Source organism: Mirounga angustirostris, unplaced genomic scaffold, assembly GCF_029215605.1.
Source record: "Mirounga angustirostris isolate CCGP_5_RB_7025 unplaced genomic scaffold, mMirAng1.0.hap1 SCAF_14, whole genome shotgun sequence".
Classification (NCBI taxonomy): Eukaryota; Metazoa; Chordata; class Mammalia; order Carnivora; family Phocidae; genus Mirounga; species Mirounga angustirostris.
The window spans coordinates 89,654,803-89,669,549 of NW_026991722.1; the positions used below are offsets into that span (position 1 = coordinate 89,654,803).

General features: G+C 50.6%; 1 protein-coding gene across 3 annotated transcripts in view; it reads right to left on the bottom strand.

The window, feature by feature from the left end:
- Nucleotides 1–8,269, bottom strand: part of TBC1D10A (TBC1 domain family member 10A) — a 31,189-nt gene extending 22,920 nt beyond the window's left edge. For 2 of the 3 annotated variants that reach the window (XM_064578668.1, XM_064578669.1), the window contains exon 1: nt 7,976–8,269. In XM_064578668.1, the coding sequence (XP_064434738.1) occupies nt 7,976–8,184 (209 nt within the window). In that variant the 5' untranslated portion in view covers nt 8,185–8,269. The remainder of the gene's footprint in view (nt 1–7,975) is intronic. The other variant, XM_045887330.3, reaches the window with a different exon arrangement.
- Nucleotides 8,270–14,747: the final 6,478 nt, after the last annotated feature.

Here is a 14,747-nt window from a genome sequence, read left to right on the forward strand (position 1 = left end):
GAGGAGGCTGGGGACTCAGGTCTGACCCCTGTTCAGCAGTCTTTGTTTATGCTATGCTCCTAATCCAGTTATCTCATTTGATCCTCACAATCCTTTTGTACACAGGCCACGCCTTTAATACCTATTGAATATCTGACTTCCCTGCTAGGCTGTAAGTCCTGGGAGGGCAGGACCAGGTCTGCATCCCCCATTCCCCATCCCCAGCTGCACACATAGTAAGTGCTGGGTGAGAAACAGGGAGCATTAGCCTCATGGTCGGGAGAGAGGACATACCTCAGTCACACTCCATAAGGGTCAGTGGTGGAGCCAACACCAGCACCTTGACTCCTATGCCTCATTCAGAGCCCTTTCCCACTACTAGCCTAAATCCACATTTCCAGCCAGACTCTTTCATCTCTGAGAAATGGCTGGCGATGCTCCTAAGTGCTAAGGGGTTCACCTTCTCACAGGTACAGGACTTATTTCCACCTGCCCCAGCTGAGGACCCAGTTCTAGGAACACAATAAAGACTCAGGGTGAGGTCAAGCTGGCCCTGGCTGCCATGTGCCTCCCCTTGATCAGTTTATCTATGCCCAAAGCCCCATACCTACCCTCTCCAGCTGCATGCCACCTTAAGGCTGGTTTTCCATGCCCTCAGACCTTACTCCTCTCTCCTTGAAGAGGAGTCTGGCTCTCCTTGTAGCCTTCTTTGCCATCCAATATGCTTACTGGGCAGAGAGCACAAAGCTCAGTACCACTCACCCCACCCCCCACCCCAACCAGGCCAGCTAACCCGCTCTCCTACTGGAGAGAGACAAAGAATCCCTTGATGTGTTCTGGGCCATGCCAGCCATGCCAGGCACCTTGGGGAGCCCAAGGCTGTGACAAAGCAGAGTCAGCAGCAGCCCAATGTCCACTTCAGGCCTTCCCTCCCTGTGGTCAAAGGGCCCCAGTATGGGTTCTGTGAGAGATCAGGGCCACTTCATCTTGTCCCAAGCCTTCCCAATTCCCCATCAGTCCACAAAGCCAGTTAGGCATCAAGCCTTACTGATTTGCTGGCTTCTTCATCCTCATAGCTCCAAACCTCTTCCAGGCCTCTCCATTGCCTTTTTGGGCTGTCCTGAACTCCCTCAACTGGTCTCACTGCCTGCGGTCCAGCTCCTGTCTACACCAGCACCAGACTGACCTTGATGAAACACAGGAGGCCTCAGTGTGACATTCCAGGCTACGCATGGTCCACCCAACCTACTTTCCTAGCCTCCCCTTGTTTCACATCCTCCTCCTGCCTTCTGCTCTTCTTGTCACCTCCGCTCTTGCACACCGTATTTCTCAAACAGCTGGCTTTTGGGGGTACTTTGCACATAGGTCCCCTCCCACCCAATGAAATGCCCTTCTTGCTCCTTCTGAGGACTGGATCAATGTCACTTCTTCCTGGGCTCCTATAGATGGAGCTGGCTGCCTCTTCCTATATATTTCAGAGCAACCACACACCTCAATTATAGCCTTTACTGCTCAACACGGTAATGATTTGTTTGTGGTTCTATTTTCCAACAAGTCTGTGAACCTCTTGAGGGCAACAAGACACAAATGCCTTGTTCAGTTCTGTATCCCTTGTCCGAATCACAAGGGCTGGCAGAGTGATGCTCAATAAATATTTGGTATATAAACTCACTACTAAGATGGATAAGCTGGCAAAAGTAAGACTTGGGTTTCTCTCCCAGTCTCCTGAGTCTGCTGCCTACTTTCCTACCTGATGAGCAGTGAAGAACTAAACTGTGACAGTTTCTTAGGAGCTGCAGAGGGCATGCAGAGGGCGGGGTGGGATAAGAAAGGAAAGAGAAAGGTGAGATAAAATAAAGCCAAAGTTGGCAGCTGCCCTGAAATCCTGGATAGGAGGCTTCTAAGCAGGTGAAGCATCAGGAGTGTTGGTTTGCCAGTGGGGCAGACAGGACAGTTTCCTCCTTGCCAGGGAGGGTCATTGGGCTCAGGAGAGCAAAGCAGCTAAAGGAGGCGTCCTCCCCCTCACATGTACTGCCTGCAGGATAAAGTCATCAGCTAGGGCACTGACAATGGGTGGATGATGGCTGGGTTCTGCTCTGGTGGACAATGTATCCTGGCCTGGATGCTCAACTGGCTGGGAGTCAGGAAGAGAATGGGCAGTGAGTGACATGTAGGGTAGCAGCAGGCTGAGAATCAGAAGATCTGGGATTCCTCCTTAATTTGGCTCCATTCGGATTCCTCACCTGTACAGGGAGCATAATTCTTGCCTTAGCTACAAAGAAACAAAGGCACAGAACGGACATCAAAGTCAGATGACCATTAGGCAGTATTTTGGGGTCAACAGCAATGCAGCATGGACTCTGGCCTATGGAAGGGCTAGACCAGGCCTCATCTGGCCATGCTTCCAGGGCCTCCCCAAGTATCTTTCTCACTGGTTCCTTCTCTGACTTGGCTGGCTATGGACTTTCGCTGTCATGAGACCTACCTTGCCCTCCACACCAGGATGGGGAGGTACCCAAGTTCCTGCTAACTCCTGCTCTGGGTGTGCGGGCCTCAGGGACTAGTGAGCACCTGTCATCTGCCTGCTGCCACCTGAGCAAGGCTTAGTCACTGGATTTAGCATTGAGAAACAGGTTTTAGTCCTAGTTCTGCCATTTACCAGCTGGCAAACCTTGGGCACTTTCTTCTCAGATCTTTGGTGTGCTCATCCATAGAATGGGGATAACTGCCCCTCTCAGGGGCAACATTGGTTACGGTTCACTCCTGCTCACAGGGGAATGAACCTCACTGACACTCATCATCGTATCTAGAGATGCAAGTAGAAAATGAAAAGACGGGACCACCAGCCACTCCAATCTTAAAAAGGAGCAAGAACAGAGGTGTCTGGCTAGCTCAGTCAGAAGAGCATACAACCCTTGATCTCGGGGTAATGGGTTTGAGCCCCACAATGGGTATAGAGATTACTTAAAAAAAAAAAAAAAAGTAGCAAGAACATTCATTGAGCACCTACAGTGTGCTAGACTCTTTTTAAACATCAGCTCCTGTAAACCTCACAAAAACCCCTGCAAAAATCAGTATTATCACAACCATTTCACAGTGAGAAACTGAGGCTTAGTAAAGTGAAGCAACATGTCCAAAGTCACAAACACAACCAGACTCCAGAGTTTGTATGAAGAGGGAACACAAAGCATCTTCTTTCCCCCCACCTCAGTGTAAGCAGATTGGGTGGCTGGACCAGAGCCAGGCCTCACTGGTCCTCTGGAGGTCCTGTTTCAGGCCCAGATGCTGGGAGGACAAAACATCAAGTAGGGCCCACTGCCTTATCTCTTTCCCACAGCTTAGGATTTCCTATCAGGCGGACACACAGGCACCTTCCCAGGGCAGCAGCTGGTGCACTGGCCTCCTACTTCACCAAGTCTTGTCTGAGGCCCCAGAACACCCACAAGGCCACCAAACTGGATTTTCCTTTGAAGCTGGAGAAAAGAGAAAATGGACGGCCTGTGGTTTAAAGTCCACAGACCAGGGCTCCACATGTGCAGCTGCCTCCTTCCAGATGGACCACCCAGGGACCACTCCACTGCCAGTTCCATGCTCTCCTGGGAACCATAATAGCTCAAGAAAAGAGGATGCTCTGAGCTTATAAGCTGGAGAACGTGGTGGGAAGGCAGGGAGACAGGCTGTGGCCTGTCAGGAGGGCCCTGGCCCTGCCCCAACAAAAACTGGCACAGACCAAACTATAGGGATGCCAATTAAGCCAGTTCTACGGGGCTGCCACAGTTGGCTAGGAATAGTGGAGGGCCCAGGGGACAAGAGAACTGAATCAGCAGAAGACAATACTACTATTCCAGATGTTTCTCTCTGGACCCAGCTCAGATCCTTCTCTCCCCTAGCAGGAAGCCAACACCCACGGGATCCCAGAAAGCACAGCTCCTCACCTCATCTGGCCTGCAGCACAGAGCAGACTGAAACTAGGTGGGAAGTTCCAGCCTTAGGAAGCCATTCCTGGCAATCACATGGGAAAAGAGGGAGGTCAGGAACCCACCTCTCTCAGGCCATCTCCCTTGGGTCAGGAGACCTGGTATCCAACTAGTATCTTTCTTTCCCTTCCTGACCACCTCCTCTATGCTACAGAAGGAACCTCCCCATATAGATCTGTTCTTCCTACCCCAAAGTGATAGGAATGGTAACATCACTCTTCCTACCCTTCTCCACTGAGAACACTTCTTTTTCCACCTCTGGTCCTTCCTGGTCTTCAGCAACCAGCTCAGCCCCCAGCCAAGCCAAAAGAACTAATGCTGCCAGCACCTCTGTTTGTGTGCCTGCCAACCACAGGGCCCTTTGCTGGCTGGTTTCTTTCTTTCTCTCCTCACTTACTGGCTACTGCTCACGAGCAGGCAGGGACTATCACAGGCTCACCAAAGGTATCCTGTAGAATAGGCTCAAAAGACAGACAAGGTAAAGAAGTGGAAAGGGCCTAGGGCTGGGAATCAGAAGTTCTGGGATTAGTTTCTGGCTCTGATCCTAACAAACTGGAGAGGTGAGGCTAATCACTTTTCTCAGGCCTCAGTTTACCTATCTGTATGATGACAGCCATCTCTAGGGTCACTTTCAGCTTTTTGACTTGAAATGTCTGTCAGTAAATGTCATTCAGTAAATAAATACTAATTGAGCATTTACTTCTCTGCAGGCCTGAGTAGAAAAAGGTGAATAAGCCTGGTCCCAGCCCTCAAGCTGCTCAGTCTAATAAACCAGTGATGACAGCATATTGTTACCCTTGCTGGCTTGTCCCTGTTAGCCTCCTACACTGCTGAGCTAAGTCAGGGAAGATGAGGGCAGGCAGGTTCCTGCTAAGAACCTTCTGTTCCACCTACCCAGCACCTGATTTTCTGCTGGGGCCATAGGCCATATTAATGGATGGTGAAGGCAGTGGAAACTGTCCTGACCTAGGAGTCAGAAACCCTGGGTTCAAGTCTTGGTTCTGCCAACTAATATGCTGTGTGATCTTAAGCAAGTGATTCTCCTCTCTGAGCCTCAGTTTCCTCATCTGTAAAAGTAAAGGCTAAGCTGGGTCAATCTCTTAAGATCCCTTCCTGTTTGGGGCACCTGGGTGGCTCAGTCGTTAAGCGTCTGCCTTCGGCTCGGGTCGTGATCTCAGGGTCCTGGGATGGAGCCCCGCATCGGGCTCCCTGCTCGGCGGGAAGCCTGCTTCTCCCTCTCCCACTCCCCCTGCTTGAGTTCCCTCTCTCGCTGTGTCTCTGTCAAATAAATTAAAAAAAAAAAAAAAAAAGATCCCTTCCAGTTTCAAGTCTATGATTTTATGATCTGCTCACGCCAGGCACGTAACAGTCACCTGAACAGGGTAGCCTCTGATCTGCTTTCTTCCCCACCCCCTAAGCCCCTGGCAACTGCCAAAACCGACTGTCTTGAGACAACCTTTGGTCCACAGTGGCTGAAATGGACCTTTAATCTGGAGCCAGACTCTCTGCCCTCTCCACTGCAGCCATTAGTGCTAACGTTTCACTTCTCTGGGATAGCACATGGACTCCTAGCACCCTTAACCATGAGATTAGCGTTAGGGCAGTCACCCTGAAACTTTCCATAACTTCCCCTCTTCTGGCCTTGGGCAGGGACTTACTTTTGGCTTCTTCGGAACCACAATATAAACTAAGCAGGCACAGTCAAGCTTTCAGACACCAGAGATTTTAGGTTGATCAACAGGGTCAAGAAAGTGAGGCAGGGACAGAGGAGGGAACCTGGGATCCCACCTCAGACCCAGTTCTATAAACACCAGTGATGCTGAGGGCATCTGCAAAGCCTGGGTTTGTGGCTGGAGTGTGGGGAAGACAGATGTCTGGCTGCCTGGTGGGGGAACACAGCCAAAGGGAGGTGCTCCCACTGGGGCGTCTCTCTGTTCATAAATACCAGAGGTACGCCCTCATTCTTCTCATCAATTCTCAGACCCTTAGAAGGAAAAGAAAGGAAACTAACATTTTCTAGGCCACTACCTGGGTCAGACACTGTGCTAGGCACCTTCATATACCTGAGTTCACTTAATTCCCACAGTAATCTTCGGAGTACATGTTACTGTTGCCTTTTATGGTGAGCAAACAGGCTCAGAGATTCAGGATCTTGCCCAAGGTCACACAGCCAGCAAGTGTGATTTTTTTCCCCCTAAGTCTGGCCTTTTCCCACTATATCACACTGCTCTGTACCCTGATATCTGGTTAACTGCCTATAAGAAAGCAGTAGGAACTCTTTTCTCCTAGAATTCACCAGCAAATCTGAGCTCTTCCTTCCAAGAACCCACAAATGCAATTGGGAACTCCTTTCCCACTTGTCAAGACCCCATCCCTCTCAGGGCCCTAATCCCTAGTGATTGCTCCTCAATTCAAAAAACATACCCTAAGGTCTCCTTTGGTTTCTCACAAGTTAATCCCAGGGGAGCTGTGACAAAGCATCAAATCAAGGTGAGGCATCAGAATAAGGGGTGCTCTCTGCGTCCTGCACTGGGCAATGTTTAGCCTGCTGTGAGCAAGTGGGAGAGGCTGGAGGAGACAGATCCAGTGGGTAGGAGAGAACTCTCCTTAGGAGAGGGAGCTACATTTCTCCAAAGGAGAAGCAGGCCTGGTAAATATGAGGCTTTAGGACTGGGTAAAATCCCGGAAATGACCTTTATGGGGCTGCTTGTGTGGGGTGGGGTTCTTAAGAGATGGTCAAGGCACCTTCGTAAGTCATAAGACAGGCTGGGGGAGTCTTGGACAGTCAGAGAAGGGGACAAAGGACCATCTGGAGTAGGGTCCTAGCTGAGTCCTATGGGCCCCCACAGGTAATTATGTGAGGCTCTCTGTCAAAGGGGAGGCACACCATGAGAGAGGCTTGTATTTCTGTGCAGAACACTAGTCTCATGTGACAGGACAGCTGGGATGGGAGTGGGGTCTGGAGTCTATCCTTCTTAAGGGGACCGCCAGCCCATATATATGATCTCTGTGAGGATGAGGCTCAGAGGGTTCTGTGGGGCAGTGTGGCTGCCCAGTAACCCAGCTTGGAGACTGCCTCACATTTCTCTGCCTGCCAGCTGGGTCCTGGATGCTCTGGGGGTGGGGGTCAGGGTGTGCTACCAGCGGGGACCCTGCTGTCTCTATGACTGCCCCCTTGAGTCTGTGTTTTGGGAGGAGGTGGGTGTTTCCACAGCATACACAGAGACAGCCAACTGTCTGTCCTGGAGGTGAGGCACTGTCACCCTGTGGGTCCTGGGAAGGGGGAGTGTCTGCCCACCTGTTGCCAGTGACAGAGAAATCTGCCTCTGAAGGGGGAGGAGAGCACTCTGTGACCCTTCCGTGAAGGGAAGGGACTACCTGCCCCAGGGTGGGACTGTCTGGGAGGTTGCTGATCAATGTCAGTCCGGTCCACCCAGAAGTCTGCGTGTCTTGAGGTAAGGGTCAGTCTGTCCTGGAGTGGAATGAGGGCAGGGCAGTCTGTCCCTTTGAAGTCCGTCTGCCGAAGGTATCTCCCTGGTGTGGGGGTAGCAGAGTGGAGACAGGGCGTCTGTGGGTCTTGGGGGATGGGGGTAGAGAGGATATCTGTCAGGGGAGGGGCAGCCATCTGTGAGCCTCCCAGGGGTGGCACAGTCAATTAGGCCTAAGGCTGCGGTGGCAGCAGTGCGGTTGGGCCAGGTGTCTGTCGTTCTGTCCCGCAGTTGGGAGGAGGGCACTGTGGGCGCTTCCTGGGGGCGGGTCAATGTGTCTGGAGGGCGGGGGCAAGGGGAGGTAGGGTTGGCCTGTCTGTCCTTAGGTCGGAAGCGGGCTCGAGAGTGAGGGGCGGGTGACTCCGCCTGGGAGGAGGTGGGGGTGGGGCAGGGAGGGGAGGGGTCGCTGGTCTCTGGCTGGGAGGGGAACGTGTCGGTCAGTCCAGAGGGCGGCTCCGTCCGCGTCGAGGCCCCCCGCGCGGATTCCGCGCCCAGCCCCGGCCCTCAGCCCCGAGCCCCGGCGCTACTCACGCGCCCTCGGCGCCCTGCGAGCCCACGATGAAGCCGAACTTGTCGATGCGGCGTTCGGCGAAGCCGTTGGCCTCCGAGTCCGAGCCGAGAGAGCTGAGCTCGTCGGCGGCTGCGGCGTCGGGGCCCGGGACCAGGCTCTCTCGGGTCCCCGACAGACTCCCTTCGGCCGCGGGCGCGCGCGGCCCGTTCTCTCCGCGGCTCTTCGCCATCCCGGCCGCGCCCGCCGCCTCAGCCCCAGCGGCCACCTCAGCCACCTCAGCCGCCTCAGCCTCCGGGCCGCCGCCGACGCCGCCGACGCTCCGCCCATGCGCCGCGCCCATTGGCCGCCTCAAGGCCAGGGGCGGGGCCCTAGGCCCTCCCGGGAGCTTACCCCCACGCCCAATGGGCGCCGCGGACCCCAGGGCCCGCCCACCTCCCTAGACTGGCGCCAACCGACTCGACGTGAGGGGGCGGGGCAGCCGTCACCGGGAGCCCGCCCCCCGGGCTGTCAATCAAGAGAGCTTACCTGAAAGAGCTCCCAGGGCCTTTCCGGGTTGCCCCCGCCCGCCTGTCGCCCGCAGCGCCACTCGGTTAGAGGCCGAGGGAGTGCGCTGGGGATTCCGCATCTGCCTCCTGAACCCAGGCTCTTCTCGAGACCCAAGAGATATGGGTAGGGATGGTTTCACCCATTCATTTATGAGAAGCTCTGAGGAGACCCAGGCTGGATTCGGGATTCGGGGACTCGCCCAGGGACACTCAACGGCTTAAAGACCCAGGCTGAGCTAAAAGTTCCGCCGCCCCTGCTCACTGCTTCTAGGGATTTAAATTAGCTCTTGGGAGACCTATTTAATAAGAATAATGACCAACGTTTATTGGGCTACTCATTGCCCCAAGTTCTATCCACTTTCTCTCGTAATCTTTTTCCCAACAGCTTGAGACATGATTAACCTACCATAAAAATTACCCGTTTAAAGTGTATAATTCAATGGTTTAAAGCATATTTGTGGAGTTGTGCAACTATCACCACAACCTAATTTTAGAACATTTTCATCACCCCAAAACAAATTCCTATCCATTAGCAGTCACTCCCCATCCTTGGCAACCACAAATCTGCTTTCTATTTCTACAGACTTGCCCTTTCCGGACATTTCATATAAATGGAATCATACAATATGTGGCCTGTGTGTCTGGCTTCTTTTACTCAGCATGTTTTCAAGGTTCATCCATGTTGTAGTATGTATCAGTACTTCATTCCTCTGTGTGCCTGAATAATATTCCACCAAATGCAAATTCCACATTTTATTTATCCATTTATCAGTGATGGTCATTTGGGTTGTTTCCATTTTGGGGAAACAACATTCAGGTACAAGCTTTTGTATGGACATATATTTTCCTTTCTCTTGGGCAAATACCTAGGAGTGGGAATTGCTAGGTTATATGGTAACTGGTTAACCTCCTGAGGAACTGGCAAGCTGTTTTCCAAATTGGTCACACCTTCTGTTATCATCTTTGTGCAATGAGGTAGATACAATTTTGTCCCATTTTTACAGTTAAAGAAACTGAAGTGTAGGGATGTGGAATCAGCTCCTAAGGTCCCAGCAATAGCTGTGGCAGAGGCAGAATTTGAACTTAGCTCTTACCAACAACAGCTTGTATCAGGAGGCATGGATCAATTGTATCTATATAGACTTAGCTCCCAAAAGCCTACTTCCCACCCCAGGAATTGTCAACTCTTAGAGCCATAATGATAGCTCCTCACTTAAGCCCAGTACTTTTTAGTTTATAAGCTGCAACCACGTTGTCATCTGATAGTCCCTATAGACCTGAGGGAGACAGATCCAGAAACAGGAGAAGACTGGAAGAGCCAGGCCTGGCTGCAGGGCCTGGGACAGGCTGCTAAGATAAGGGGCCCAAGGCATGGCCCCAAGTGAGGGGTCCTAAGACTTGAGTGATTTCACCAGCCATTTCCTCGATGCCACATGGCCCAGACATTCTTGAAGACTTCACTGTGCAGTCTTCACATTCCATAGGCTTCTGGTTTTCCATAAACAGGGCAACAGCAGACATGGGAGTGGGCACAGGCTATTTTGGTCTTAAACTCTCAGTCTAGGAAGACATTCCTCCTCTCCAATGGCTCTAGACAGTGGTGGGTTCTTAGTCCCAGGTTGTAGGAGGGGCGAGTGGGCCTTACATGGGGATGTTGGCCTAACCCAGGGAAGGGAAAGAGGAGCCAGACACAAGGGGAGCAGATGTGAGGCCTCAAGCCTGGCAAAGTAGTCACAACCCTTTGACTTCATAATTCTGGTCCTAGGGCCATATCCCAAACACGTTCGGCTCTGTAAAGGCACATGTACAGTGATGTTTGCCTCAGAGGTATTTGGGGTGAGGGTGAGGGATAGGTAAGAAGCACCTGGGTGTCCATCTCTGGGAGAGTAAATGTTTCTCAAATTAAGGCCTTGAGGCCCCAGCTTTTAATTTTCTTACACAAGCCCACCCAGGATTCAAATCTCTGCTGTCACTGTATACCTTAAGTCACTTCTCTCTCAGCCCATTTCCTCATCTGCGAAGTGGAAATACTGGAAAATATACCTCCTTATGGAAGTTGTTCTGAGACTTCAGTGTGATAATATGTGCTAAGCATCTGGCACATGGAGGTACTTAGTAGATGGAAGCCAGGAGTGATGGTGTTTGTAGTTTACAAAGCACTTTGCAAATCCGTTACTGTCTTGAATATTTCCCATCACAGTCTGTTGGCTGCAGCAGGGTTTACCTAATTTAACCCATGGAACATGGCTTGGGAGACTTCACTTCATGAATGTACCCCTCAGGAACTGAGCATTCCTGTGCAAAATTGATTAACTTCTCAGAACACTAGTTTCCTCTTCTGAAAAATAAGAATGTCAATAATTACTCGGTGAGGGGGTGCCTGATTGGCTCAGTCAGTAGACCATGCAACTCTTGATCTGGGGGTTGAGTTCAAGCCCCATACTGGGTGTAAAGCTTACTCAAAAAAAAAAAAAAAATTACTTGGTGAAGTACATAAGCTATCTCTGAAGCCTCCAGCACATAGTAGACACTCAGTTACATTTCTTCAAATTTCAGAGCTCTTTGATATTTATTGAACAAGAGATGAAGACCTGGATCAATAGTTTACATTGCACTAGAGGAAGAACACGTGTATGAAAAGGACAATAAAGCAGAGTAAGGTATAGAGAATGCTGGGGGTGCGGGTGGGGGTGGGGAATAGATGGAGATAAGGAAGCTTCTCTGTGGGGATCTAGGAGAAAGAGAAGCAGGCTCAGAGAATGGGGTGGTTAGACGGCAGTGAGAAAGTAGGAGTGAATGAATGAATGAAAGATCCAAAGGAATGCCCCGCAGAGTTACATGGCTCCCTGGATAGTTAAGAGGCCTTTGCCAATGCTGTGAAACATCCAGGTAGACTGGCTGCTGTAGGTATTGAGGAGATGCTTAGCCAGGACTGCCCAAATGAATGGACAACCTGGAGACTCATCCTACTGGAGTCATTCCTGAAAGTTCAGCTCCAGGTGCTCACACGGGCCCCAGGGAAGTCCTCTTTCCCGGACCCTGGAATGTAGAACTGCGTGTGCTCAGAAAATCTGTCAGCACTGGCTTTGAGTAGATGTCCAGATGTCAGAGCCTTTATTTGTAATAAGAGGAGAGCTGAGGTTCAGAAGGTAGACAGGTGGTGCCCAGCAGCCAATGAAGAGTAGGCAAGCTATAGTTTCTTTATCCCTACACCGAGGATAAGAGAAAGACTCTTTTGGTCCAAGTGACAGGGAACAGAATTCAAAAGGGCTTAACCCAAAACTGCATTTAGTGGGTTCTATAGCTTAAAAAAAATCACAGGCAGAGGGCAACTGGGTGGCTTAGCTGGTTAAGTAACTACCTTTGGCTCAAGTCATGATCCCGGGGCCCTGGGATCAAGCCCTGCATCGGGCTCCCTGCTTCTCCCTCTGCCTCTGCCTGCCACTCCCCCTGCTTGTGCTCTCTCTCTCGCTGTCAAATAAATAAAATCTTAAAAAAAAAAAATCATAGGTAAATGAGCTTCAGATGTCTGATCCAGAGGTTGACCAGTAATAGCAACCTTATTTTCCTTTTTCTTTGTCCTCCTTCTTGCTTCATCTCGAGCTAGAGCCAGCCCCTCATGGTAGCAGCTCCAGGCTCACCACACATCCATACAACAGACTCTTCTGGTAGCTTCTGCTCAATAGTGAGGGGCAGCATTCCTTCAGGTGTCATCTGTTTATACTAGGACACATGCCTATCCCTAATCTAATCACAACTCAGGGACAGGGAACACTGACTGGCTTAACTCAGTTTAAGGCAATAGCAGTACCTTCTCTGTAATAAGGAATAGTAAGGTATCTTGTCTTGCTTCAGATTACACGATTCAGGGGTATCTAGAATAATTCACTTACCTTTTTTTGGAATGATTTTATTTATTTATTTGAGACGGAGAAGGAGAAAAAGCACGAAGGGTGGGGAGGGGCAGAGGGAGAGGGAGAAGCAGACTTCCTGGTGAGCAGAGAGCCCAACGCAGGGCTCCATCCCAGGATCCTGAGATCATGACCTGAGCTGAAGGCAGACGCTTAACCAACTGAGCCACCCAGCACCCCTATTCACTTACTTTTTATCAAAATATAGCAATGTAAGATAAAAGAAAATTCCTAAGTTAATGATCTCAACTTGAAGATGGTACATTTTACTTTTACTTAGAAAAAGCAAACTTCTAAAGATCTTATGTACTAGTATGTGTTTAAGCCATATTGTATTTTGCCTTTTTGATTTTTGAATTATAGATAAATATTACATAAGAATTGTTACAATTCAAGTACACCACATATTTCCATTTAAGTATATATCCTAACATAACCTAATATAGCGTTTGTATATATTCTCTAAAGTGAAATGGGGGGGCGCCTGGGTGGCTCAGTTGTTAGGCGTCTGCCTTTGGCTCGGGTTAGGATTCCACGGTCATGGAATCGAGCCCCACATCGGGCTCCCTGCTCGGTGGGAGGCCTGCTTCTCCCTCTCCCACTACCCCTGCTTGTGTTCCTGCTCTCTCTCTCAAATAAATAAAATCTTAAAATGTGAAATGGGTCGGGGTACCAGGGTGATGCATTTGGTTAGGAGTCTGACTCTTGATTTCGGCTTGTGTCATGATCTCAGGGTTGTGATATCGAGCCATGTGTCAGGCTCAGCACAGAGTTTGCTTAAGATTCTCTCTCCCAGGGGCACCTGGGTGGCTCAGTTGGTTAAGCGACTGCCTTCGGCTCAGATCATGATCCTGGAGTCCTGGGATCGAGTCCCGCATCGGGCTCCCTGCTTGGCAGGGAGCCTGCTTCTCCCTCCGACCCTCCCCCCTCTCATGTGCTGTCTCTCTCATTCTGTCTCAAATAATAAAATCTTAAAAAAAAAAAAAAGATTCTCTCTCCTGGGGCGCCTTGGTGGCTCAGTCGGTTAAGCGTCTGCCTTTGGCTCAGGTCATGATTCCAGAGTCCTGGGATTGAGGCCCGCATGGGGCTCCCTGCTCATTGGGAAGTCTCCTTCTCCCTCTCCCCTGGCTTGTGCGCTCTCTCGCTCGCTGTCATAAATAAAATCTTTTTTTTTTTTTAAGATTTTATTTGAAAAAGAGTAAGCGAGAGAGAGAGAGCACAAGCAGGGGGAGCGGCAGAGGCAGAGGGAGAAGCAGGCTCCCCGCACAGCAGGGACCCTGATGTGGAACTCGATCCCAGGACCCCAGGATCATGACCTGAGCCGAAGCAGACACTTAATTGACTGAGCCACCTAGGCGCCCTTCAAATAAAAAAAATCTTAAAAAAAAAAAAATTCTCGCTCCCTCTCCCTCTCCCCCCACTCTCTAAATTAAATAAATCTTTAAAAAATAAATAAAAAGTGAAATGGGTCTAATCATAGATGGCCTCCTCTGGGCTATGACAAGTACTCAAGTCAAGCTGCTGGTGGAACTGAAAGTGAAATTCCTTAATGTCTACAACTCCCAAAGTCCTCTGTGTAAGTCTAAAATGACAGCCTCTCTGAGAGCATCAAATCATGCCCATTTTCCCAGCAGTCCCACAACAGAAACATTTCTCCCCATTTCACAGTCTGGTCTGGTGAGGCAGTGAGGACAGTGTGGTCACCAGGAATGGAAGAGCTGCTTTGGCCTTCCAGAGCCCTCACTGGCCACATGACCTTGTGTATCTCCCTCATCTAAAAAATGGGGCAGACAATCCTGAGGACTGCAGTGAGATTCAGAAAAGCTGTGTACACAAGGCATTGCCTTCATGTCATAGGCCCTATACCAGAAGTGTGGAGGGCTGGGCCCATGGCCATTGACAGTCACAAGGCCACCCTGGTCAATGGGCCTTCTACGACGGGAATGAGCCAGGACAGATGTTCATTCAAGAGCTTCAGGAAACGGTTTGGGCCTCAGAGGGTGGCTCAAAGGACCCATTCACTCACATTCCACCCAAAAGCATTCCTGGCCTCCAGTCACAGCCTCCGTCATCTGCCATCTGTGGGGGAAGAGTGCCTAACACCACACCCTGTTCCCCATTCCCAGAAACAATCCCAGGAAGAAAGGAGAGCTTGGAGCATAGGACACCCCCAGGCATCCTGACCCCCTTTCCCAGTGTTCAGTGCAATTTTGGGTGTTGACTATGGAGAAGCAACCAGCAGTGCCTTCATTTTAGATACCCAAAAACATGGAACCCACTTCAGCCCTGGCCCCTGGGGGAACTTCCAGCAACCAGGTGGGAGGCAGATGTCGAAC